The following is a 25,408-nucleotide window of genomic DNA, read 5'->3' on the forward strand; positions in this document are numbered from 1 at the left end:
CTCCTGGAGGGAGAGGAGGGTGTGACCCTGGCCTGGCATCCCCTGACCACCGTGACTGACACAAGGACGGTGTATGACCCACGTGGGCCAGATGGAACCCTCCCTGGGTTAGTGCTGAAGGAGAAGCACCTTCTTCAGTGGGTGTCCCTGGAGGGTGCCTGGAACTACGCTCGCCGTGAGAGAATGGCTCCAGCCAGGTAGAGAGCAGAGCAGAGAGGTGGCAAGAGTGAGTCTCGGGACCCCAGGATGTTTTCCAGCCCCTGGATCCAGCCATGCCTGAAGCTAGCCCTACCCTGGGCTTTTCAGCGACAAGTCAATATACTTTCCTTTTAGTTTAAGCCAGTGTGACGTGGGTTTCTTTTCCTTGCACTCAAATGTGCCTGAGGAAAGGAGCAGGTCGCCGGCTCAGCATCCTAGAAGCCCCCAGACATCCTTTCTTAACCCGGGAAACTTTAAGCCCCAGGCTCCCTCCTCCCAAACCTGCATGCCAACACACACGGCACAGACACGATCCCTTTCTCACATGCAGCAGGCACAGGCCGCCCAGAGCAGGAGGCACATGCAGACGCAAGGACCCGGCTCCCAACCCCGAACGGGGAAGAAAACACCGACGTAGACAACCTTGACGCCAGCTGATGGCATACAAGTCCCCCAGGGTCCGGCGGCGGCCCATGGGCCGGGGCAAAGACCAGTACCTCCACGAGACTGGACGGGCAGCATGTGGAGGTGAAGGGCAGAAGGCAGAGATGAGAAGACAGCACTCCCAGTGTCTCCAGGCAAAAAGGGCACCAAGCGCGCCTTCCCATTTAAGAACACTGATTTCTGAGTCCACGCCAAGCCCAGGTGTCGCCAAAGGCCCACGGTCCTGAGTATTAACCCTATAGCTGAGTGAAGAGGCGCCCAGTAGACATAATTCTATCCCTGGCATGATTACAACGAGGCCCGAAGAGAGGTCCTGATGGCAGAGGGGAGAACAAGGTACAAATCCTTGGGAAAATGTGGCTTCTCTCTCCCTCTTACTAGCTGTGTGACCCCAGGCAGGAGTTTCCACCTTTCTGAGCCTGTTTTTCCATCTGTGAAATGGGGTAACGACCAGCCCCTGGCAGAGGCTTGCCGCGTGGCCGTCATCACTGTGTACGGGAGCTGGAATTTCCACGCAGGGCACCACTGCCCCCGAGCCTGAGCTGATTCTGCGGTGTTCCCAGGCTAGCCTGGTCCCCAGGGCCTCCCGGGCCCACAAACACAGGGCAATCCAATAGAACCCTTTTAATTTTACTCTGAGGGCTGTGGGCTGTTGTTGCTACATGTAATTCTTGTTGCTCACCTTGGAGCACAGAAATATGCCGCTTCTCCTCACCCCGTGTTCTGGCAAGTGTACACTGAAGAGGCTTTGCGCTTCTCAAAACAGTCAGCTAAGCCCCAAGTGTTCGGCCCTAAGGCAAGGCATAGCTATATGATAACAACGGGTCCTCGTTTTTTATTATTGGTTGAGGCTCTTTGTCAAGGGCTTTGCATATGGGTCTCATTTAATAATAATAATAAAAAAATAAAACCTCATGACGGGGACATCACTCCCGTTTTTGGAGGAGGTGGCTGAGCGGCAGAGGTTAAGTTGCTGGCCCCGTCCCCTCAGTCAGTAAGTGGAGCAGCTGAGGTTCGAATTCCGGTCTGTCCGACCCTCCCATCCTCTGTTTATCAGCTAAGATGCACGCATCCTCTCGTTTTAGAAATGTTTTCGGGGGGAAGGGAGTCAGGGGGCAGGGAGTCCTGACACGGCAGGAGCCACACTTCGGGACACCCGTGGGGCAAGTTCTCCCGGAAATGGAAGCGTGTGTGGGTGAGTGAAGGGGGTCTGCCCTAATCCCGACGCCCAGTCAGGGCTGTTATGCCAGCGGAGAAAGCAGAGCCCTTTGCAGACGGCCTGCAGATGAGCTGGAAGCAGCCCGAGGACCTTGGCCGCCAGGATCATTCCAGGGAGGAAAAGTGACCCTGTTGACCGCAACCAGGCTGGGGCCTCCCGGGGTTCCACGGAGGGGTCAGGGCCCAGCTCCCTAAGGCCCCGAGGAAGGGCGGGCTTGCCCATCAACCTTGACCCCATGCCTGGCTACATGCCGTCTCGGAGGCAGGTGTGAAGAGAAGGTTCTGGGGGCAGAGGCCCCCACGTGGTGACGGCTAGCACAGGGCTCCCCTTACCTTCCTCCGGCTCCAGGGAAAACTCGTCCTGCCCACCGTCCTGCCCTTCGAGGCAGGTGGCGGGCACCCAGCCTTGCTCTTCAGCGGTGCTGACGAACCACCAACCTGGGAAGACGAGAGCAGATGGACGTTAGGGGGTCAGGTGTGAGGTCTGGGCGTCGGCGTAGAATGACACATTCAGGCACTGTGTGCGTCACACTCAGGCTAAGGCCGACAGGCGCCGTCCTGTTGGTGGAACACAGCTAGCCGTGTCAACTGACTGCTGGGGAGGGGACGGGGAGGGCCAGGCCGTCCTGAATGGCGGGAGTCCTTCACTAAGGTGTGCTGGGTACGAGTCACTGTACTTGCATCGTCTTTCAGCATCGTCACGTGATCGTCCTCACTGCTTAGAGGAGGAAACCGGGGCTCCAAGAGGCGAACAGACTTGCCCAAGTTCTCCCAGCGATGGCAGGGCTGCGCTGTGCAGCGGCTGTCTGATGCTGACGCCACTGCCCTCGTAACTCTCCGGGCTGTGCATCTGTTCATGTCAAGGTCAAGGGGCTGCAGGTGTAACTGCTTGAGAGGCCGCTCCCCCAGACCCAGGCCCTCCCTCTTCAGAGGAAAGTCTCAGGGAGCTAGTGGTGGGCGGAATAACGACCCACCGGAGATAACCCACATAATCCCCGGAACCTGTGACTATGTGAAAGGTTGCAGATGGGATTAAGGTTGCTAATCAGATGACCTTCAAACAGGGAGACGGTCCTGGATTATCTGGGTGGCCCATGTCATCGCCAGGGCCGGGAACTATGGAAGAGGGAGGCAGAGGAGGCAGGGGGAGCCGTGGCTACGGAAGAGGCACCACACTGCTGGCTGGGAGGATGGAGGAAGGGCTGCCACTTACCCACCCACACACACACAGAGGCACACCTCGCTGTACGCTTCACTTTATTGCACTTTGCAGACAGTGCGTTTTTTTTTTTTTTTAACAAATTGAAGGGGAAGACCCTCCACCAGCAAAAATATTACGTGCTCGCTGAAGGCTCAGGTGATGGTTACCATTTTCTAGCAATAGATGATTTTTAAATCGAGGTGTGTACATTTTTAAGGCATGATGTTATCTATTGACTATAGTGTCAACGTAACTTTCACATGCCTTGGGAAACCAATTTGTGCGATTCGCTTTACTGTGATATTTGAGGTATTTGCTTTACTGCGGGGGTGTAGAACCACACACGCAATATGGCGAAGGTGTGACCTTACGCACGCACGCAGGCACACATACGTGCGCTGTGTGCACACAATTATCATAGAAGAATTCATACCAACCCGATAGAAGGGCTCTCTGGGGCTTGAAGGTGGTGGGAAAAATAGACTTTCACTTTATCATGAATGCTTCAAGAAGAATGTATCCATGTACCACTTGGATAAGTAATAAATCTTACTTGAAGATTTGACTACCTGCCTTTCCCCCCTTCCGCTGCCCTCTGGACACACCAGGCTTGTCTCCAACCCCATCCCAGCCCCCACTCTTCTCCTGCAATGCCTTTGTTCTGACTTCACTCAAGCAGGTGGCCCGGGGGAGTGGGTGTGCCGTTCCTTGGTCCCCAGGAGCACCCCAGCCACACCGATAATCTGCATAAACTCATTCCCAGGATCGAGAAAGCCACATGGCCTGTGGCCAGCTGGCACTGGATGGGAATTCCAGCTCTGAATCCTGTCGGGAGGTTTTGGGTGAGCGATCAAGTCACTTGGACTCTGTCCCTTCAGCTGTGAGGCAGGGGTCACAATCGTGAGGTGGAATAATTAAGAACTTTTGGTTGGCTAACCCGGACCTCATGGAGAATGGGAATGGAATCCACATGCTGCTAGAAGCAGAGCCTTTCCATTATTTTTTGGACTTTAACTAGCCATCGGGGTATCACAGAGACTGGTCTGCTATTGATATTATAGCCAATGTCACATTTTAGTCACAACAAAGCCAGGAGATTTACATCACTTTTTCCTAGAGGGGATCCACTCGCCTCCTGCTCCCCACTCTTTGCCTTTAACGGTGCCAATGGCTGCTTTGTGGCTAAGGGAGGCAAAGGGGAAGGAAGCTCACATTTTTAAGTACCTACTGTGTGCCCAACACAGGCTCAGACACTCTCCATATATTATCTCATTTTTCTCTTTACAGATGAGAGAATTGGTGGTGAGAGGGAAGCAGCCACCTGGACTGCTGTGAAATGCAGACTTCAGATGGAGGCCCAGGCCAAGTGTCTCGATCGTACCCCATCTGTCCCAGACCTGGCCAGTGGCCAGTGCACATGACAAGTGGTCGCTGCGAGGGGCAGGTGCGCTGGGGAGACAGGCGGTATGAACAGTCCACACCAGAGCCCACAGCTGGAGACGCCCACAGTCATCAAAGAAAATCAACAGGGCAAATTCTCAGGGGAAAGCTAGACTCTGTGTCTCCAGGTGCTCTGAAGCCAGAAGAACGTTCATGAAATGTGAACCTCAAAGCCAGTCGGTAACATCTGACCCAACAGGATGCTTGGTGGGTTGGGACCAAGCAGGAGATCTGAGGACTCGGACCAAACAGGGGTCACCCGCCGGACCTGCGGAAACGGACCAGCCCGATCGGCGACGGCCGTTGCTGCGCTGCCCCATGTTCCTGACCGAGGGGCTTGGTGAGAGTGTTGGGCAGGGAAGGAGGTGGTCTGGGTGCCCACCTGACTCATTCTTCTCGATGATGTCCACCACCTGGCCCACGCTGAGGCTGATCTCCGAGCTCTCCTGCTTCTGGTAGTTGGCCACCACCACGTACTGCTCCAGGACCATGGGGTCCACCGAGGTCGGGTCGCTCCCTGTGGATGGAAAACACCATCAGCTGTCACATCTGGCCACCGCTCGGTGTAAAGGAGCAGGAGCCGGGGAGGAGGGGAGGTCAGGAGGGCATTCTAAAGAGAGAAAGAAGCTGCTAGAGGACCTGTCTCATCCATTCATTCTTTTATTCATTTTCTCACTCGACCAGCACAATTTACCACGTGCCTGTCCTGTGCAGGCACTGTGCTAGGCACTGGAGGTTCAGAGTAAGATACGGTACTTGCCCTGAAGAAGCAGACAGCCTAGTGGGAAAGTTCATTCATTCATAGATACCCATCCAGCATCAGCCACTATTCACCCATCTGTCATTCATCTAACCAAACATATATCCATCGATCATCCATCCACTCATTTAACCATACATTCACCAACCAGTAAGCCATCCAAATTTACTCATTTATCAATACATGAAATCACCAATGATATTCCAGACACTCTATTAGGTGCTGGTTGGGGGTGCTAAAGTGGATGAAACAGATGTGGCTCCCAGCATCCTAGTTGGGGCGAGAAACATATTCAGCACATGTGATCCATAAGCATAGAGGAAGAAAGTATTCCTTTTGGATACATGCATTTCTGGAAACAGAACGAACAAGACAAGGGGTGCTACGTTAATGGGATGGTCAGCCAGACCTCCCCGGGAAGCAACCTAAAGCAGAGCCAGGAGGACAATGGGGAAAGAATGGTGCAGGCCGACCGGGAGGTGGGAGGAGGCCTGGAGCCTTCCAGGACCGGGAGGGAGGCCAGGGTGGCTGACGCCCAGAACTGAGGACCTCAAAACACTTTTTTTTAAACCCCTGAAGTAGAACCTCGAAAGGGACTTAAGAAGGGAGTAACACGTGAAGATCTGCATCTTTAAAAAGATCACTCTGGCTGCCTCATGGAGAATGGGTTAGAGGCTGGCAAAGAAGAAAGCAGACCAGCCCTCGCCGGTTTGGCTCAGTGGATGGTGACCTGGGCAGCCCTGGTTAAGGTCTAAGACAAGCGGATAAATAAATGGAAAGAGGCCACAGAATACGAGGGATGTAAAAGATCAGACGAGTTCAGACGCTCCCGAGAGAAGGGGGCAGCACTTTTAGAGCAGCAGGCTGGACGTGATGGGAGGGCAGCGTGACATTTGTGGCCGCCGGACCCTCATGGCCTGCACATTCTGATTCAAAACATTCCCTCCTATTGTTTCCATAAACAACAGGAACATCCAGGAAACCCCACAGTTCTGTTTCAAACACTCCCAGTAGTGGAGGGGGCGTGAGGGCTGGCTCACACCGAGCCGATTTCGTGCTCCGCTTCCCGACTCTCTCGGGTGGCATCCTGTTGGTCGCTTGAAACGGGCCACGGTGGGAGCATTTGTACCACGGAGCTGGCAAATGCTACAAAGCAGGGGTGACCACAGAAAGCTGCTTGTGAAGTCGTTCCCAGCACGCCCCTGCGCTCCAGCCCCGGGCGCCCAGAGCAGCACAAAAGCCCTTTGTTAGAGCCAGGCACCGCGGATTCTTGACGTGGAAAACCAGAGCAGGGCATGCTAGCCCGGTGAAGGGTCACCGCTCTCTTTCCTACAGGGTGGGAGAAAACTTCCCACATCTTGTTCACCTTCATATTCCCAGGGGACCTAGGGTACCTTCAGGCACACAGTAGGTGCTTAATAAACATCCTATATAATAAAAGCCTAATAAGCAAATTGTCCCCTCGACCGGGAGTTTGACTGCTCGCCATGACCAGCGCTGACCACCAGGGGGCGGCGCGGAACATGGCGGGTGTAGGCGATGAGGCACTGGCAGCGGGTGGCAGTGGAGGTGCTCCTGGCCCCAATGGGCTTCCGGGTGAGCCAAGCTACAGCTGCCAGGACCACAGGGGCTGGTCAGGCTCCCCATGGATTAGTGCAGGAGCTGGTCTGCAAGGTCGGCTGGGAGAGAGCGCGCTGCCCACCTGGCTTCCTTGTGGTGCTACTGGGCGGCCCAGAGGCCCACGCTGTGCCCTGGCCCACGGCGTCCACCTGTGCTCACTGCATCTCCGCATGGGGACTCGGGCGCTGTGACTCAGGCAGAGAGGGATGCGTGGGGGCCAGGGGGCCCTGGTGCTGCCTAGGGCCCAGAGGTCAGCTGGGACCTGCCCTTCCACGCTAGACACTCGCGCTTCGATCGCTGGCCAGCAGGCCTAGGGACCGCACCTGTGCATGAATTTGTGCACTGGGCCTCTAGTGGAATGAATAACCATGGTCGTCTTGTTCACTCAGCACTTAGCACAGACATATTCAATGGACATTTGTGAAGTGAATGGACAAAGGGCAAATGGAAACTTCTAGAAACTCTCCATTCTGCACCAACTCTCCTAACCGGGCTGCCAACGGGATCTGGCATAACTACAAGCAGTGACAAAATCGGGGAATTACGGGACTCACTGTGAACAAGAGAGTCGTTCCCTGCCAATGAGTGGCTCAGACCAGGGTGCATGGGGCTGCTTTTTCTACACCAGCTCTCCCAGAGCTGCTGCCTGCATTTCACCCACAGCGCTCAGCGCTCAACCGATCAAAACCAGGCACACCAGGATTTGACATACCAGCTTCTCAAACTAGGCTCCGGGCCATTTAGGTGTTGTGCAGAGACACCTGCTGGTGGACTGCGAGACTGCAGCCAAGCTCTATAACGCACAGTAAGGGCTAAGTCCTAGGAGCTGCAAGTGTGAGAGCAAGAATTCCTAGGTAAGCCTTGTCATTCTTGTGGTCCCGCAGGACACAGGAGAGAAGGAAGAGGTTAGCAGAAAGGAGGAGATTCCACAGAGGAAGGGCGATTTTATCATCGAGGAAGTGTATGAAATATTCTCAAGAGGCAGATGCCTCATCTACCACAGAATTTTCTAGTTGGCCATGTTTTGTTTTGTTTTTAAATATATTTTTATTGATTTCAGAGAGGGGGAGGGAGAGAGAGAAACATCAATGATGAGAGAGAATCATCAATTGGCTGCCTCCTGCACGTCCCACACTGGGGATCGAGGCCGCAACCCGGGCCTGTGCCCTGACCAGGAATCGAACCGTGGTCTCCTGGTTCACAGGTTGACACTCAACCACTGAGCCACGCCGGCTGGGCCTCGTTGGCCATGCTTTGATTCAAGATGACATGTTTTGAAATTTAAAAATAACCGCTGTGGATAAAACTGCACCCCTCCAAAGCCACCTGTTGAAGGTCTATGTGATGGTACAGGAGGTAATTAGGTTAAATGAGGTCATGACCTCATGCTGGGGTTTGTGGCCTTGTAAGAAGAGACCAGGGAGCGTGATCTCCGTCTCTACGTGTGAGGACACAGTGAGAAGGGAGCAGGCTTCCCTCTAAGAGGCCTCTCTCCAGACCCCAACCATACCCTTCACATCTGTGAGAGAGGAAGTTTCTGCTCTCTAAGCGGCCCCAGCAAACCAATACAATGAGCAATAAACAGCAGAGCAGAATATTCTTTCCAGAACGACAACAACACTGCCAGTCTTGCTCCGCGTCAGTAAATGAGAGAAGACCTCAGTAAGGAGAGGGTAGAGCCCCAGCCGGTTCGGCTCAGTGGATAGCGTTGGCCCGGGGACTGAAGGATCCTGGGTTCGATTCTGGTCAAGGGCATGTACCTCAGCTGCAGGCTCGATCCCCAGCCCTGGTCAGGCTCATGTGGGACACAACTAATTGATATATCTCTCTCTCACATCAATATTTCTTTCTCTCTGTCTTCCTCCCTCTCTTCCACTCTCTCTAAAAATCAATGAAAAAAATATCCCTGGGTGAGGTTTAACCAAAAAAATAAAAATAAAATAAATAAGAAGAGGGTAGAAAAATCAGGAAGAAAGATGCTCCTTAGACAATCACACGACCTGTTGTTACATGTTGGTGGAGGATTTTTTCTGCAGGATGAGCAGAAATGGAGAGCACATGAGCCAAAGTCTGCAGGAGCCGGCCAAGCCAGCCAGGGCCCGGGAAATTCTGGAGACAGATAAGCCTTCTCCAGCTCAGTTCAGGCCCAGAAATCTCAGAGCCTGGCTGTCAATCTTCAGTCCCTTTCAAATTGCAGCAAGAAGGCTGGGTCTAACACAAAGGTCAGCCGGAAAACAAGGCTAAGCCAGCATGGGCTCTTCGTCTGAAGGGAGAAAGATGCTCTTCCCACCCGGCGGGACCATAAATAACCCGGCCCCATCACTGCAGGTGGGTGATGTGGCAGCGGCTGCCGCAAATTAGAGCTTCTTCTCCGACTTCCAGACCGGTCCCCTCATCAGGCCCGCCTGACGGGACACTTCTGTTTCCACAGGCCAGCGCTGTCTCTCCTCTCTGCCGCCGCCCGCCCGCCCGCCCGCCCTCCCAGGAAAGGTCTGCACACTGGGAGCCAGGAACTCTGTGACCCGCCCGAGAGCGGCCGCTCCGCTCTTTTCTAGGAAACATGTCATTACCCTCAGGCTCTGGGGCTATTTGCAGCCGGAGCAGATGCCACGGGCTGGCCAGTACCTATTAAAGCAGACAGGACCGGTAAACAGGCTGCGGGGGAAGAGGCCAGAGTTCATGCCACAGCCAGACCTCGAGGCAACGAGAACACCCCTCTCCACTCTCCCTGGCAAGAACGGCGTCGGGGCCTGCACCGGGGCCAGAGCTGTTGAAATTGCTACTGATGCTGCTCTGAAGGACACCCTTGGACTCTGAATTAATAGCAGCAGAATAAAGGCAGCAGCAAACACGTGTCAGCGACCACATGCCGGGCACTGTTCTGAGTGCTGTAGATGTGTTATTAGGATGTGATAATCCTATTAGGTAGATGACTATTACTAAACCCATTTTCCAGATGCGGAAACTGAGGCCCATGGAAGGAGGCCCCCTTTTTCACTTCTAGGACCTCTGCTGGGCCCCCTTCCCCCATTTTAAAAAAATATATGTTTTATTGATTTTTTACAGAGAAGAAGGGAGAGGGACAGAGAGTTAGAAACATTGATCAGCTGCCTCCTGTACACCCCTCACTGGGGATGTGCCCACAATCAAGGTACATGCCTTTGACCAGAATCGAACCTGGGACTCCTCAGTCCGCAGGCTGACACTCTATGCACTGAGCCAATCCAGTTAGGGCCCCTTCCCCCATTTTTATTAACCTCCTCAAGCTTCCTGGAGTCCCAGATAAATAAAATAACCTAGGATTCTGGGAGCTCTGAAGAACACGCTGGCCCAGGTGTGGTGTGGCTGGGCCTGTGCAGATGTGGGGGCAGTTAACACACTACAGAATATTAGAAGCTGTCTCCCCTACCCCTCCAAGGTGTTCTCTGGGAAAGATAGGTCTCATCCACTTATTAATTTTTTGGAATAAGATGAAGCCACCCTGGCTGGTGTGGCTCAGTTGATTGAGCATCGTTCCATGCACCAAAAGTTCGCTGGGTCGAGTCCCGGTTTGATGCCTGGGTTATAGGTTCAATCCCCAGTAGGGGGCGGGTAGGAGACAGCCAGTCGACATTTCTCTCTCACATCAATGTTTCTCTCTCTCTCCTGTCTAAAATCAATAAAAATAAATAAATAAAAAAACCCCAAAAGATGAAACACCCTCCAATCATTTTTTGTGGGGGGGAGAGGGGAGGAGAAACAGTATGTGGTATCAAACAATCAATCAAGCAATCAAGTATCCAACCATCCATCTAACATCCATCCATCCATCCAGCATCCATCCATCCATCCATCCATCCATCGATACGGCCGCATCCCCAATGTGGAACGCATCCATCCATCCATCCATCCATCCATCCATCCATCGATATGGTCGCATCCCCAATGTGGAACGCATCCATCCATCCATCCATCCATCCATCCATCCATCCATCCATCTATCCATCCATCGATATGGCCGCATCCCCCATGTGGAACGCATCCATCCATCCATCCATCCATCCATCCATCCAGCATCCATCCATCCATCGATATGGCCACATCCCCAATGTGGAGCCCAGGGCCTGGCACACACATCACAGGTGCTCAGTAGGGTGAACATGGAACGAATAGGAGAAAATGGAAAATATTCTTACCAGATTTCTTTTTCCCAACATGCTCCCTGTACAGGAAAGAATGGGGATGGGAAAGAGAGTCAGTACCTGTTGTGTATGGACATAAGTTAGTCTGTTAGAAAACTGAGATTCTCCATCTCACAATATCTCCAGGCAATGAGTAACATTTAAGCCAGCCCCAGGGACCCAGATTCCTTAAAAAAAAAAAAAAAAAAAAGGATTCCTCTTAATTTTCTCCCTTTCTTGGAGAAGTGCTCTGGCGCCCCGGGGAGGAGCTGATGGGTGGAGGGGACTCAGTCTGAAAACAGGAGCCAGGCCTCCCCTTGCCCCGAGCCGGTGGCCACCTGGCCAGGCACAGAGGCCCTCGGGCCCCGAGACGTAGACACGGAGGGAAAGCCTCGGTGGTAAGTGGCAGCAGAACACGCTGAGACCGGGTAGCACATCTCCCTCAGGGTGACAGGGGGGAGCTGCCCCGCCAGCCCAGGAGCTGCGGAATCTGGCTGTGTGCCTACTGTGTGCCAGGCCCCGTGCCGAGACTTCACACACACATACCCAAGCCTCACTGTGACCCTGTGAAGTACGCATCACTGTTATTCCCACGTAGGAAGTGAGGACGTGGACTCTCCTGAAAACCATCAGAATAAAACTCCACCGCCAGGAAGCGGAATTATCAAACATGACAGCCGGGGTGGGGGTGTCAGCATGTTGTCAGCTCCAAGTTCAGAGATTCCCAATTCTCTCATTGCAGCCTCCAACACCCCATGATGTGGGTGGGGCCAGGGACGTGACCTCATTGCACAGATGAAGCAACTGAGGCAGAAAGGGAGGGAGGAGTTAGGGGCCCAGGTGCCCGCAGCCGGCTTCCTCCGCGTGAACCCCGACTGTCACTGCCCACCGGGTGCGAGTGACGGCTGCGCGAAGTGAGGCCCCGCGGGGGCTCAAGCCACAGGAGCAGTCTGATTTTTCCTTTGCTTCCCTCCGGTTCCGCCTGGGGCTGGCTGGGCACGCACCGGGAGGTCCCCAAACCAACTTACTCTTTGGGGGGATTCAGGTCCTCGGGTCTCGTCTCAAAGAACTGCAGCACCTCGTCACACTGGGAGATGTAGGGGGGCAGCTGGATCAGGGCCTGGAGAGGAGACACGGGTGAGTGCGAAGGAAGGAGAGGGTGACAGGCATGCTCTAGGCCGGGGGACTCCCCTTGGCAGGAAGCAGAAGCTGGGAGGAAGGGGGGTGCTCGTTAAAGCACAGATCGCGAGGGCTTCACCCCCAGATTTCCTGATTCAAGTCTGGGGCAGGGCCTGAGAATGTGCATTTCCAACGGTCCCTGGTGATGCTGCTGCTGCTGGTTTGGGGACCCCCCCCCCACACTGGATGTACAGGGTGAGGGCAAAGGGGGTTTAGAGTTGTGACCACGCAAAACAGTTTATTCTTCTATTATTTTTTTTCCGTTTTTTCCCTATTATTATTTATTAATTATTGTATTATGTTCCATCCAAACAACTGTAACCCTACTGTTGCCCCACCCGTGTATGCACATGCACATTACAGGCATGTTTGCACACATAATGGGCACATATTTAGACAGAACCATAAACCGTGAACGTCGCGCCATGTCCTTGTTCTTCCCCGACCCCAGCTCCCCTGGGTGGTGGGCGTCACTGCTTAGACGATATCACACTTGACTCCCTCGCTGCCCACGGAGACCATTCCGGTTGTTTCTGACGTGCCCGCGAGTCCGTCCCAGCTCCTGGGTCTGCAGTGCTATCGTGGGGGGTGGGGAGGGTGGGGGGGCTGTTTGCGGGTTAGGCAGAGGCTAGAAGGCCCCAGGTTAATGAGGTTGAAACCCCCAGGACCTCCCACTGCCCAAGTCCCTGCTCTTCTGCCACCTCGGCTCCTCGGTGAAGGGAGCCTCGGCCATCTCTGCCATAAGGAGGGCGAGGAGGGGGGTGGGGGACACAGGGCGGGGCCAGGCATTCCTGTGCTGTTTATCTCCCAACGGGTTCTCATTCACTCAGTGGTTCAGGGGTCAATTTCCTGGCGCCCAGCACCGCACATTTCTGTGCCAAATGGGAGAGAAGCACGCGATCACGAAAGGATGGGAGTCCGGCATGGCTCCACGATGAAGCCACAGCTCAGGTCAACAAATGTCCACCGAGGGCCCCTCTGGCCCGGGGCCCAAGGACGCAGATCTGAGCAGCAGAGCTGTCTCATGCACACACTTCATTACACACTTCTGTGAGGGGACACGCCTGTGTGTGTGCACACATTTCAGCAGCAGAGGTGACTCTGCCAGCCATGCTCCCCACCGGCCAGTGCTCGGGAGTGGGGTGGGACCTGGCCCCCCGCCCCCCCAATCTCCCCGCAGAAGACCTCGGTCCCTGGCACCTCCCATGTGCCTTCCTGCCGTGCTCAGTGTGAGCCTGGGTCGGAAAAGGCAAGGCCTGCATTTTCTATATAACGAGCCTATAAGAGCTCCCCTCCCCTCCCCTCCCCTCCCTGCAGAGTGATGCTCCAACCCTGGGACTGGGCTATGATGGACCAACGGGGAGATGGAAGGGTCTCCAATGTGGCACCTTCTACAGGACCCAGGGGTGTTCTGACCCTTTACAATTTATTTTCCCAGTTTTTAAATACATTCACATTGTGCAGCCATCACCACCATCATCTTCAGAACTCTTTTCATCTCGCAAAACGGAAACTCTGTCCCCATTAAACAACGCTCCGTTCCCCTCCCCCAGCCCCTGGCACCCACCACCCCACTGTGTATAAATCTGACAACTCTGGGAACCTCAGGAAGTGGGATCCTACAGTATTTGTCCTCTTTTGGGGCTCATCATTGTTGTAGAGTGTTGGAATATCCTCTTTTCAAGGCTGAACAATATTCCATTATATGGATACATCACACTTTGGGTTGCTGACCCCATATGACCTTTGAGTCAGGCTCTGAATTTAAGCCCCTCCTACGTCCATGTGTGATCTGCCCCAGCCCTCAAGTGGGAAAACCTGTGAGCTGGGGGGACGTGTTTTTTTTTTTTTGGGGGGGGGGGTGCCTTTCCTGGTCACTGTCGACTCAATCCTGGAGTGAAGGATGCGAAGCCGATATGTGTAGCTCATTCACTTTTTTTATTAACTTCATAGTGATTCCTGTTCTGCAGCAAACCCCCAGGCACCCAGCTTTTCCAGGCCAGCGGTGGAGAGCCCAAGAGGGAGAGAGCCTCTGACTCCCTCCTACCTGCCCCCTCTTCTGCCCCCCTCCTAACTGCCCCCCTTCTGACCGCCTCCGGCTTCCGACCCCCTCTCTTTCTGGCTCAGAGCAGCCTGTGTTCGCTCTCCCGCTGAGGTTGAGCTGCATCCCAGGCCCCGGGGGTGTCTGTCCTCTGAAATCCAGCAGCCCTTGCAGTTGGAGCCACATAATGAAGGCGCTGATTACACGCTGGACTGGGGTGCGTCCGGGTTGCTTTGTGGGCAGAAATCGTGCGGCTGCCCCCAGACGGCAGTAACAACATCCTTTACGTTGGCTCAGCACTCGGTGGCCTTGAAATGCGGTCGCCTGTGCTGCTTCATGAGCTCCTGGGAGGGCTGGCCCATCTTAGAGACGGGGAAATGCAGGCTCTAGTGACCTGCCCAGGACTCCTACCCCAAGTCCACAGAGGGCAGGGGCACGTGGCTGCTCCTCACACCTCCCCTTCATGTCCAGACACTGCTGGGGAGACCCTGATCCCTGGCCGAAAGAATTGACTGGATAAACGACATGGGGAAGAGGCCTGGATGTGGCCATGCGGCCCCGTTTGGGGCCAGCTGGGTGGGCCCTGAGGTGGCCAGGGTCGCCGCCCAGAGGGGGCCTCCCAGGGTGCTCCTGGCTGAAACAGGCGGAGGCCCTGAATGGCACAGCGAGGCCCGCGGAAACCTCCCAACGGCGCCAAGTTCTCTTTTGGTTTTGAGCAATTCCTAGGAAGTAAAAGCCAAACCAAACCCCAAACCATAAAATAGGCCAAGTCACTAATGCAAGGCAGCACTGAGTGCTTTGGTGTGCCCCTTCCATGTTGGAAGGACAGGCCGACAGAAAAACATGACCCGGGGCAGGGAAAGAATCGTGCTTCTGTCTTGTGGTTGGTCAGCGAACCACCACCTTCCCAGGAAAACGCTCTGTCCTGGGTGGGATGCTGGCCCCGCGGGCAGAGGTGGCTGGTCGGTGCCGGGAGGAGAGGAGAACACGTCTTACTGGCCGAGGGTGATACGAAAGGTCAGACAGATCCAGCGCCTGATCCTGGCTCTGGCCATTGCCATCGCCTCTCTGACCTCAGTGTGCTCATCTGTAAAATGGAAATAACTAACCCATCTCAGGGTGTTGTGCTAGATCAGGTGAGGAAGTGGCGGCAAGGATTCTATCATACGCAGGCTGCTCGGTGAACAGTCCGATAACCCTCTGGCTTTCTGTACTGTAGCAAGTACGGCACTGTGGTGATTTCCAGGGATGGCTCTCGAGTCAGCAAGATGATTGTGTTAAATAAAAGGCCTGGGCTCGGGGTTTCCAGGGCTCTCTCCATCCTCTTTAACTTCAAAAGGAATGCCCCAGATAGTTAACACTGCTCTCTCTTTATAGCCGAAAATCTTATTCTATTGGGTAAGAGCACTTCACATGAGTGCTTAAAAAATTAACAAATTTTTAAGTACACAGCACTGTGTCGTTGGCTGTTGCACTGAAAATCTCTCAGCTTATTCATCTTGCTGCCTGAAGCACTATGCCTGTTGGTTAGTAACTCCCGTTGTCCCCTCGCTCAGCCCCCACCCACATTCCACGCCTACATTCTATGAATCGGACTCTTTTAGAAACCACAGACAAGCAGAATCCCACAGCATTTGTGTTTCTGTGACTGGCTCATTTCACTTAGCATAACGTCCTCAAGAGCCACCCATGTTATCACATGTGGCAGGATTCCCTTCTCTTAAAAAAAAAAATTATTGTTATTATTTCATCCTCATCCAAGGATATGTTTCCATTGATTTTAGAGAGAGAGGAAGGGAGAAGGGAGAGGGAGAGAGAAACACTGACTGGATTGGCTGCTTCCTTCCCATAGGTGCCTCGACCAGGGATCATGGAACCAGAAGTCTGGGTATGTGCCCTGACCGGGGATTGAACCCGAGACCTTTCGGTGTACAGGACGATGCTTCAAGCAACTGAACCACCCGGCCAGGGGAGAATTTCCTTCATTTTAAAGGCTGAGCAGTATGTGAGTGCATGCACATGGCACATTTAGGTTGCTCCCACATCCTGGTTGTAGGGGACAATGCTACAGAGAATTGCACAATGAGCTCACGGAGAGCCACAGGCAGTGGGACAGGGCCGAGCCAGAATCAGGAGCCCGATCTGTCGGACCTTTTAGCATCGCCCTCAGCAAACAGTTTCTCCTCGAGACGCTGATTTCAGTTCTTTTGGATAAACAGCCAGAAGTGGGATTGCTGGGCCGTAGGGGAGTCTACTTTTAACTTTCGGAGGCACCTCCATGCTGTTTTTCATAGCAGCTGTACCGCGGTGCGTTCCCGCCAACAGTGAGCAAGGGCTCCAGTCTCCCCACGTGCTCACCAACACCTTAAAGTGACAGCCATTCTAACAGGTGTGAGGTCACAAGTCATTGTGCTATTGATTTACGCTTTCCGGATGACCGGTGGCACGGAGCTTTCTCATGTTCAGGTATGGGTACCTGCTGGTCACTTGAATACCTTCTTAGTGAGAATGTCTATTTGATTCTTTAGTCCATTTTTTAATCCAGTGGTTAGTGTTTGTGCTGTTGAGATGCAGGAGGAGTTCCTTAGACATCTTAGAGATGAACGCCTTTCAGATGCAGAAGGGCTCTCTCCCATTCCACAGGCCGCCCTGTCGCTGCTGATGGCTTCCTCTGCTGTGCAGAGCCTTTAGTTTGATGGAGCCCCACTTGTTTGTTTTTATTTTTGTTGCCTGTACTGCTGCTATCACATCCACAAAATCACCGCCAAGAGCCCAGAAGTAAATCCACGCATATGCTCAACGGATCGTTAACAAAGGCGCCAGGAAGACATATGGGGGGAGACCAGTCTCTGCAACAAACGGTGCGGGAACTGGACGTCCACACAGAGAAGTGTAAAACTGGGCCCCCGTTTTATACCACACCCACAAAACCACCTCAGCGTGGATGACAGACTTACACATGAGACCCGGAACCGTCAAATACCCAGGAGAAAACACCGCTGCAACACGCTGCCCGCGAACAGGACCAGGCGCTAGAGCTGCGGCAACAGCAGGGGGCTGGATTCGAAAACTTTCGTTCCTATGGTTTCATTTTTATTTCTTCCTACTTTTACGGCTCATGACACCAGTTTTCTCTTACGGTCCTAATATAAAATGTCCTCTAAAAGATATATTTTGCAAGAAGTTAAAGAAAAATATTAATAAGACAGGTGGTAGCATATGGTAAAAAATCTTGAAAGGAGGTCGCAAGTGACTGGAGTCTGATAAACACTATTCTATTGGCTATAGTTTACTTTAAAATATTATGACAGCCTGGCCGGCGTGGTCAGTTGTTTTTGATTCCCAGTGTGGGGAGTGCAGGAGGCACCGCCAATCAATGATTTTCTCTCATACTGATGTTTCTATCTCTCTCTCCCTCTCCCTTCCCCTCTCTGAAATTAGAAAAAAAAAATCATCAAAATACTAAGGCATGGGCATACAATCGTGTGTGTGTGTGTGTGTGTGTGTGTGTGTGTGAGCGTGTGAGCTTTAAGCTGCACTCCAGTGATGGCTAGTTAATGCTGCAGTCCCCTCATGGGGCATGAGCACGTTAGCAAGGAAGACTCTCACCACAAGTCCTCACTTCGGAAAAGTCTCCTTCAGAGCCTTCCTCCACCAGCATCACAGCTGTGAGAAGTGATTGTCTTCGCTGGCAAAGGAGGGGTGTCCTGGAACTCTTCTCAGATGCTCTGGCCCTGGCAGGACCAGAACGTGGCGAGCCCAGCAGCACACGCCCCGCAGGCTGCTGCCCCGGGTCTAGGACCCCGAATCCTCCGAGTTCTGCCTCTGCTTGAGGTCTCCCTGCCGGACCTCGGTCAGGATTCCCTGATCCTGCCACAAGCGTATCACTGCGTCCGTCGCCAGGAAACGTCCATGCAAAGCGGCGTCCGACGGGCAGCGGGTAGGTCGCGCGCTTACAGAACCGCCGGAGGGGCCGTTCAGGTTGCTGCTGGAGGATAAATGCTTGCAGGTGCGGCAGGATCTGGCCGAGTCTTGTTCTCATGGCTTTTGGATGAACAGAGGTTCTTAAATTTAATGGAGTCACGGAAGTCAATCATTTTGTGGTGGGTGCTTTTTGTGTCTTTAGGAATCCTTCTGTACCTAGAGATTATGAAGCCATCTCCCTGCTTCAATCCTTCAGAACCGTTTATGGCACTGCCTCTCACAGGCAGGCCTTTCATTTCCTTGGAATTACGTGTGGGGTGAGGGAGAGGTTAGTTCTTTGTTTTGTTTTCTCTCATGCGGAGGCCCATTTACTAAGGTGCCCGACCTCTCCTCAGTGACTGCGAGGCTGCCTTGGTCAGTATCAAAGTGTCCAAACACACATGGGGCTCTCTCTGGGTTCTTTTTTTTTAAAAAAAAAAAACACAACACATTATTTTTTTATTTTTATTTTTAGAGAGGAAGGGGGAGGGAGGGAGAGAGAGAAACATCAACGATGAGAGAATCATGGATCGGCTGCCACCCGCACGCCCATACCTTCTGGTTCATAGGTGGATGCCCAACCACTGAGCCACACCAGCTGAGCTGGGTTCTCCATTTTGCTCCATTGGCTTACCTATCCATGTGCCCACACCACGCTCTGTTAATTAACGTAACTTCCTAATAGGTCTGGTGGAGCAGAGAGTTTCTTCCACTGTGACTACACCTGGCAGCTGGCTGTTGGGACATCTACAGCCCTCATCCACCTTGACCTACCGGAGACCGCCCACTTCTAGTCAATGAAGGCAACGGTGACAGATCGAGTTGGCTTCAGTCAGCCGACAGCAATGGCATTAACAGATACCAAATGCTATGGGAAAGCCCATGCAGACTTCGCAGACCTTGTGACAAAAGGGACAGTTTCACCTCCTTCCAGGAGGGCAGTTCCCTTGCAGCCCAGCCCAGGGAATTTGGCCAAAACCAAAATCCCAAAATATCGGCCCTGCCTCTTACACGGCATCAACAGCGAGGGGTGGTAACTTCCACTTGGCTCCCAGAACAGCAGTTTCTGCCCTGCGGTGGGTCCCGGCGAATTCGTGATCTCGGTCGGGCCCCAGGATCAGTCCGATGCAGGCAGCTGCTGCTATCCCTCACCGCTTCCGGATTCTACACTTCCTTTCCCAAATCAAATGTCCGGAGCTCCTGACGCCCTGGGTGAGGGAACCGTGGCTTAAGGGTCCACAGATGAAAAGAGGGGGAACTTGTCTCTCAGAGCTGGAAGGAGGAGTGTCCTTGCACCCGAGTGACTGTCCCTGTCCCTCTCCCCCACCCCCACCCCCTTCCCAAGGAGAGTGGAGTCGGGGGGTATCGGCCTCTGTAAAATACATGCTTAAATATTTTGGCCTCTTGAATTTTCACTTTCTAGAGAGGCTGTGAGTGGTATGTGAGTGCGAAGGCCTAAAAGGCCTGATTCATCGCCCAGACCCGCCAATACTGGGACTGTGAGTAACTCTGCTGGGCCTCCGACTCCTCATCTACGTGCTGGAACAATAAAACCTACCTGTCCAGGCTCCGGAGAGATGAAACGAGGTCGTGACTGGCAAAGAGCAGACAGGCAATTGAGAGTGACTGTCTACCCTCCCACCACGTCTCTGGCCACGAGAGGGGATCGATCCCTTCCCTGACCCCCTTCACATTTTAAAAATTTTTATTATTATTTATTTAAAAAAATTTTTTTGGGGTAAGGGATTATAAATTTATTAGGTCATCTGGGAAACCAGATGGGCTGAGCCCCAATTTAAGTATAATTTATGTGCCATAAAAACCACCCACTATAAGCACGCTAAATTCAGTGATATTTAGTAAATTACAGAGTTGTGCAACCATCACCACAGTCTAGTTTCAGGACCTCCCATCACCTCAAAAACTTCCCTCAACCTCATTCGCAACGGGTCTCCACTTCCACCGCCCAGCCCAGGAAACCACCGATCGGCTCTCTCGTCTCCCCCATTTTGCCTTCTCTGCACATTTCACACGAATGAAGTCATACACTCTGCACTCTTCCACATTTAGGCTTTTCCCACTGAGCGTCATGTTTTTTGAGACTCACCCACTTTGCAACATTTGATCTGTATTTCACTGCATTTTATCTAGTCACCTCATGATGGACATTTGGATTGCATCCAGTTGTGGGTTACCAGGGATTAATACTGCTGGGAACATTTGCATCCAAGTCTCCTTGGGGATATAAGTTTTTCATTCTCTGGAGGATACACCTAGGGGGGGGTCAAGTGATAAATTTCCCTTCTGAAGAAACTGACAAGCTGTTTTTCAAAGTGGCTTCCCACAGTACGAAGGCTCCAGTTTCTGCGCCTCAGTCACTGCCGGTCTTGTCTGTCTTGCTGATTACGGCCCCGTCTAGTGGCTGTGCAGGTATCTCCTATGGTTTTATTTTGCGTTGCCCGAATGACTAATGATGCGGAACTCCTTTTCTCGTGCTTATTAACCACTGGATAGCTTCCTTCTATTCAGGCTTTTGTCCGTTTATAAGCTGGGTTGTCTTTTTATTAGGAGTTGCAAGAGTTCCTTATCTCGTCTCAATACAAGTCCCTTATCAGATAATAGGATTTGTAAACATTTTCTCCTAACTTGTGGCACATCTCATTTGCTTCATGGCACTGAAGTACAGAAGTTTGTAAATTTATCCATTTTTGTCTTTTGCTGTCACATCTAAGAACTCATTGCCTAAACTAAGGTCACGAAGGTTTTCTCCTATTTCCTTCCAGAAATTTTATAGTTTTCGCTCTTATGTTTAGGTCTGTGATCCACTGTGAGTTGATGCTGTCTGCATGACGTGAGGTAAGGGTCCAACTTCCTGCTTTTTTGCATATGGATATCGCATTAACCCACACTGTTAAAAAGATTATTCTTTCCTATTGAATTTCATGGTGCCTTTGCTGCAAACCAGTTGCCTATAAATTTGTAAGAATTTAGACTCTCAATTCTGTTCCACTGACTGTATGCTGATCCTCCTGACAGCACCACAGTCTCGATTACTGCAGCGTTGTAGGAAGTTTAGGCCTCGAATTTCGTTCTTACTTTTTTTTTTTTTTTTTAAATATTTTTATTGATTTCAGAGAGGGAGAGAGAGGGAGAGATAGAAACATCAACGATGAGAGAGAATCATTGATGGGCTGCCTCCTGCACGCCCCATACTGGGGGTCGAGCCCGCAACCCGGGCATGTGCCCTGACCAGGAATCAAACTGTGACCTCCTGGTTCATAGGTCGACACTCAACCACTGAGCCACGCCAGCTGGGCTTGCTCTTTTTCAAAACTGTTTTTGCTATGTTGGGTCCCTTGCATTTCCCCATACACTTTAGGATCAATTTGTTAATTTCTACAAAAAACATCTACTAGGATTTTTTACAGGGATTGTATTGACTCTGTAGAGCAATGGGGGAGAACTGCCATTTTAACACTACTGAGACTTCTATTCCCTAATATGGCACGTCTCTCCATTCACTCAGAGCTGCTTCTGCTCAGCAATGTTCTATAATTTCAGTGCACAAACCTCGAACTTCTGTTATTTTATTCCTAAGTAGCTTATTCTTTTCGATGTTACTGTGAGTAGAATTATTTTCTTTTTTTTAAAATATGTTTTTATTGATTTCAGAGAGAGGAAGGGAGAAGGAGAAAGGGATAGAAACATCCATGATGAGAGAGAATCAATGATTAGCTGCCTCCTGCACACTCCCTACTGGGAATCAAGCCTACAACCTGGGCATGTGCTCTGAAAATATGGACAAACCTTCATCCTTGTTGCCTCTGAGTTGAAAGATCACGGATGGCTGTTTTTTTCTAATTTCTTTACATTCCTTTCAACTGTACAGATTTTCATAATAAGCAGCTTATAGCCAGGAAAGGAAAAGAAAAAAGCCTGCCCACAGGGCAGACGCAGTCAGGGGAAGTTGGCAGCTCTCAGGCTTACCTTGCAGTATTCATCAATTGGAATCAGGCGTTTGACGGCCACGTCCCGGATGTGGCTTCGTCGGAAGAGGATTTTGCCTGCAGAGAATGAGAGCACACATGGAATTGGCAGGGAGCAGCGACCAGCTCGCGGCAAACTGGAGGGTGTGAGGTGCATGCCTCTGGTAGGCCAGAGTGGTACCCAAACCCCTGGCTGTCATCACTGCCCCCTGGGGCCTGATGACCCCAGGTGTGGTCCCCCAAACCCCGGCTCACAGTTCTAGTGCAAAGGCTGGGGGAGGGGGGCCCGGTGGAATGTTCTGATGAGTTAAAGGAGGCGGGGACCAATCCGTGGAAGGAAGGCGCTCCTGCCTGGTGGAGAAGGAAGGTAGACCGGAGGGCCTAAGGTCCTCTGTCCAGCGCTGGGATTCTCAGGCTGCCTGGGCAGTGCAGCGAACCGCAGCTAAGCCCTAACCCAACAGCTCAGGCTCCCTTCCTCCTCCTGCTTCCTCCACCTTCTTTCTGCTCTCATCTACGTGCCCAGCACGCCACACTGTCTCATGATTCTGCCCCTTCCCTCTGCCTGGAAATTCCAACCTCACCCACCATCCCCGGGGGGAACTGGGGCCCACTTCACCAGATTGAGAGCTCCTGTCATTTCTGATGGAACACATCACACTATTGATTTACGTCTTCTTCCCTAGCAGGCGTGGGCTCTGCACCAATAGGGACCGACTTTGTGTCCTCACCGTGGGCTGACAGCTAAGGGCAGGCGCAGGCTCCGCCAGTGTCCCTGGGAGGGGGTGTGTGTGACACAATGACAGTGGCCTCACTCCTCTCCCTGTGCAGCGGCCGTGGGACAGGAGTCTCTGGGCACATGTCAGGTGTGTGGCAGCGAGGGAGATGGGGAGTCTCGTGCCAATCGTGCTGCCCTGGGAAATGGGCAGCCACATCTCTTCACAGTGACAATCTCCATTACAACCCAGCGCAGGGCTTAGCGCCGTGATGGCGAACCCATGACACACGTGTCAGAGGTGACACGCGAATTCATTTTTTTGGTTGATTTTTCTTTGTTAAATGGCATTTAAATATATAAAATAAATATCAAAAATATAAGTTCTTGGAAAATTCTGTTTCTTTGTTACTAATGTTGTGGCCCCATCCCATAACAAACAATTTCTGGAGGAGGAGGCCCAGAAATCAGGATTTTAAAAAGATTCGCAGGTGATTCTAATGTGCAGCCAAGGTTGAGAACCACTGTTTTAGATGATACTGCATTACACTCTGCACCCAACTGTTTCTTTTCTTCTGTTTTCTTGTTTTGTTTTGTTTTTCTGCTAATCCTCACCTGAGGATATTTTCCATTGATTTTTAAAGAGAGTGGAAGGGAGGGGGAGAGACACACAGAGAAACATTGATCTGAGAAGAGACCCATGGATTGGTTGCCTCCCGCATGATCCCTGACCAGGGCCAGGGATGGAGCCTGCAACCTAGGTATGTGCCCTTGACTGGAATCGAACCTGGGACCCTTCAGTCTGCAGGTCGACGCGCTATCCACTGAGCCAAACAGGCTAGGGCCCCAGCTCTGTTTCTTAAGACCTGCCATCCGCCAGCTAAGTCGCCATGGATGGGCAGCAGAGCTGGAGTTCCTGCTTGGGCCAGGCGCAGGGCAGGGCTGTGACCAGCACGTCTGTGGCTGGTACCTCCAGGGTGAAAGGCTGAGGGCGCCTGACCCCTTGTCTGCATCTGATGTGACGTGTTTCTGGGCTGAGTCACCGGGAAGAGGGCGAACATGCACCCCTCCCTCGCTGCGGGCCAGCCAGCCCGGGGCGGACGGGGTGCTGGGGCAGAGAACAGCCTTTTGTTTTCCGCGGTGGAGCAGGCCAGACTGTAATTTTTAATTTTCAAGCTGCGTCCTCTGCCAAGTTGGCCGGCCCAGCTCCGGCCGGGGAGGAGGACTGAACAGGGCGGTCCCCCTCCCCCTGCTTTTGTGCTCATGGGAGACTTGCTTTGTTGTGCTGATGTGGCGGGCTTGGCAGGAAAGTGACCCCTGGAGAGGGGCCGCTGCTCCCGCAGGTCCCTGCCCTCGCCCCGGCGGGCGGGCGTCGAGGAAAAGCCAAGAGGTGGCCTGGGAAGGGATGCCCCTGGCGTCCTGGGGCCCAGCGGGACCTCTCCAAGCTGCAGTGGGTGCCGTGAGCGGGGACACGTGGCCGAGGCCCTGAGAGCAGCATTTTCATGAATTCGTGTGTGGAAGAGGATTACGTAAGCCTGAAAGCTTTCAGGGCTTGGGGGAGGGTGGGCTCACGTTCTCCCCCGTCCTGGGAAGCTTTTCCAGAGCTGGTTTTGCCTTTCATCCGACAGTAAGACTTACAACTCACTGCTCTGGAGAGAAACCTACATTTAATTTTTTGTTGTTGTTAATCCTCACCCGAGGATATTTTTCCATTGATATTTAGAGAGAGTGGAAGGGAGGGGGAGAGACAGAGAGAGAGAAACATCAGTGTGAGAGACACATCGACTGGCTGCCTCCTGCATGCGCCGGACCAGGGCTGGGGACCGAGCCTGCAACCAAGACACGTGCCCTAGGCCGGAATGGAACCTGGGATCCTTCAGTCCACGGGCCAATGCTCTCTCCACTGAGCCACAATGGCTGGGGCGAGAAAAACCTACATTTCAGAGCCCAGTTCAACTTGAGTGTTCAGGCTGAGCATTTAAAAGTAACGCCTCCAAGATAAGAAATACCAAGAAATTCCAAAGGAATGTCACGGGACCCGGTTTCTGCCTTTACTGAGAGCCACTGTGTCCGGGAGAGAAGCTGTGAGGCAGGGGGCATGCCCCGTTTTATGGATGGGGACCCCGAGGCCCAGCGGGGACGGGGTGGGTGTCGTCCACCTGTCACAGGGCTGGAACCCGGACTCTTGGCTGCTGCGGCTGGCACTCCGCGTTTTCTCCAATAGGAAAGAAAATTCCAGTGTGATTGCACTCTCTCCCCACGGAGGAACGAAAACATTTGCTGTTCTAGGCATGTGATCCTCCCAGTGGACGGGGTCTGGCAAACACCTCTGCCCAGCCTCTAAGCCCACTGGACATGACGGCATCTGGGAGAACCCACTCCTGTGCCCACGGCAGGACCCTGGGGGAGGGGGGAGGGGAGCTGGGCGCCTGGGTGACCCGGGAGCCTCCCCCACTGTGGGGCCTGCTCCCTCTTCTGCAACGAGG

At 52.8% G+C, this 25,408-nt stretch overlaps 1 protein-coding gene across 1 annotated transcript in view; it reads right to left on the reverse strand.

The window, feature by feature from the left end:
• Positions 1-25,408, reverse strand: part of SH3PXD2B (SH3 and PX domains 2B) — a gene marked incomplete at its 5' end in the record, with an annotated part of 86,238 nt that overhangs the window by 17,083 nt on the left and 43,747 nt on the right. The window contains 5 exons of the mRNA XM_081092300.1: positions 2,194-2,298; positions 4,884-5,018; positions 11,057-11,082; positions 12,070-12,161; positions 22,212-22,288. Of these exons, the coding sequence (XP_080948426.1) occupies positions 2,194-2,298; positions 4,884-5,018; positions 11,057-11,082; positions 12,070-12,161; positions 22,212-22,288 (435 nt within the window). The remainder of the gene's footprint in view (positions 1-2,193; positions 2,299-4,883; positions 5,019-11,056; positions 11,083-12,069; positions 12,162-22,211; positions 22,289-25,408) is intronic.

The sequence above is a fragment of the Myotis nattereri genome (assembly GCF_964212035.1).
Source record: "Myotis nattereri genome assembly, chromosome: 5".
NCBI lineage: Eukaryota > Metazoa > Chordata > Mammalia > Chiroptera > Vespertilionidae > Myotis > Myotis nattereri.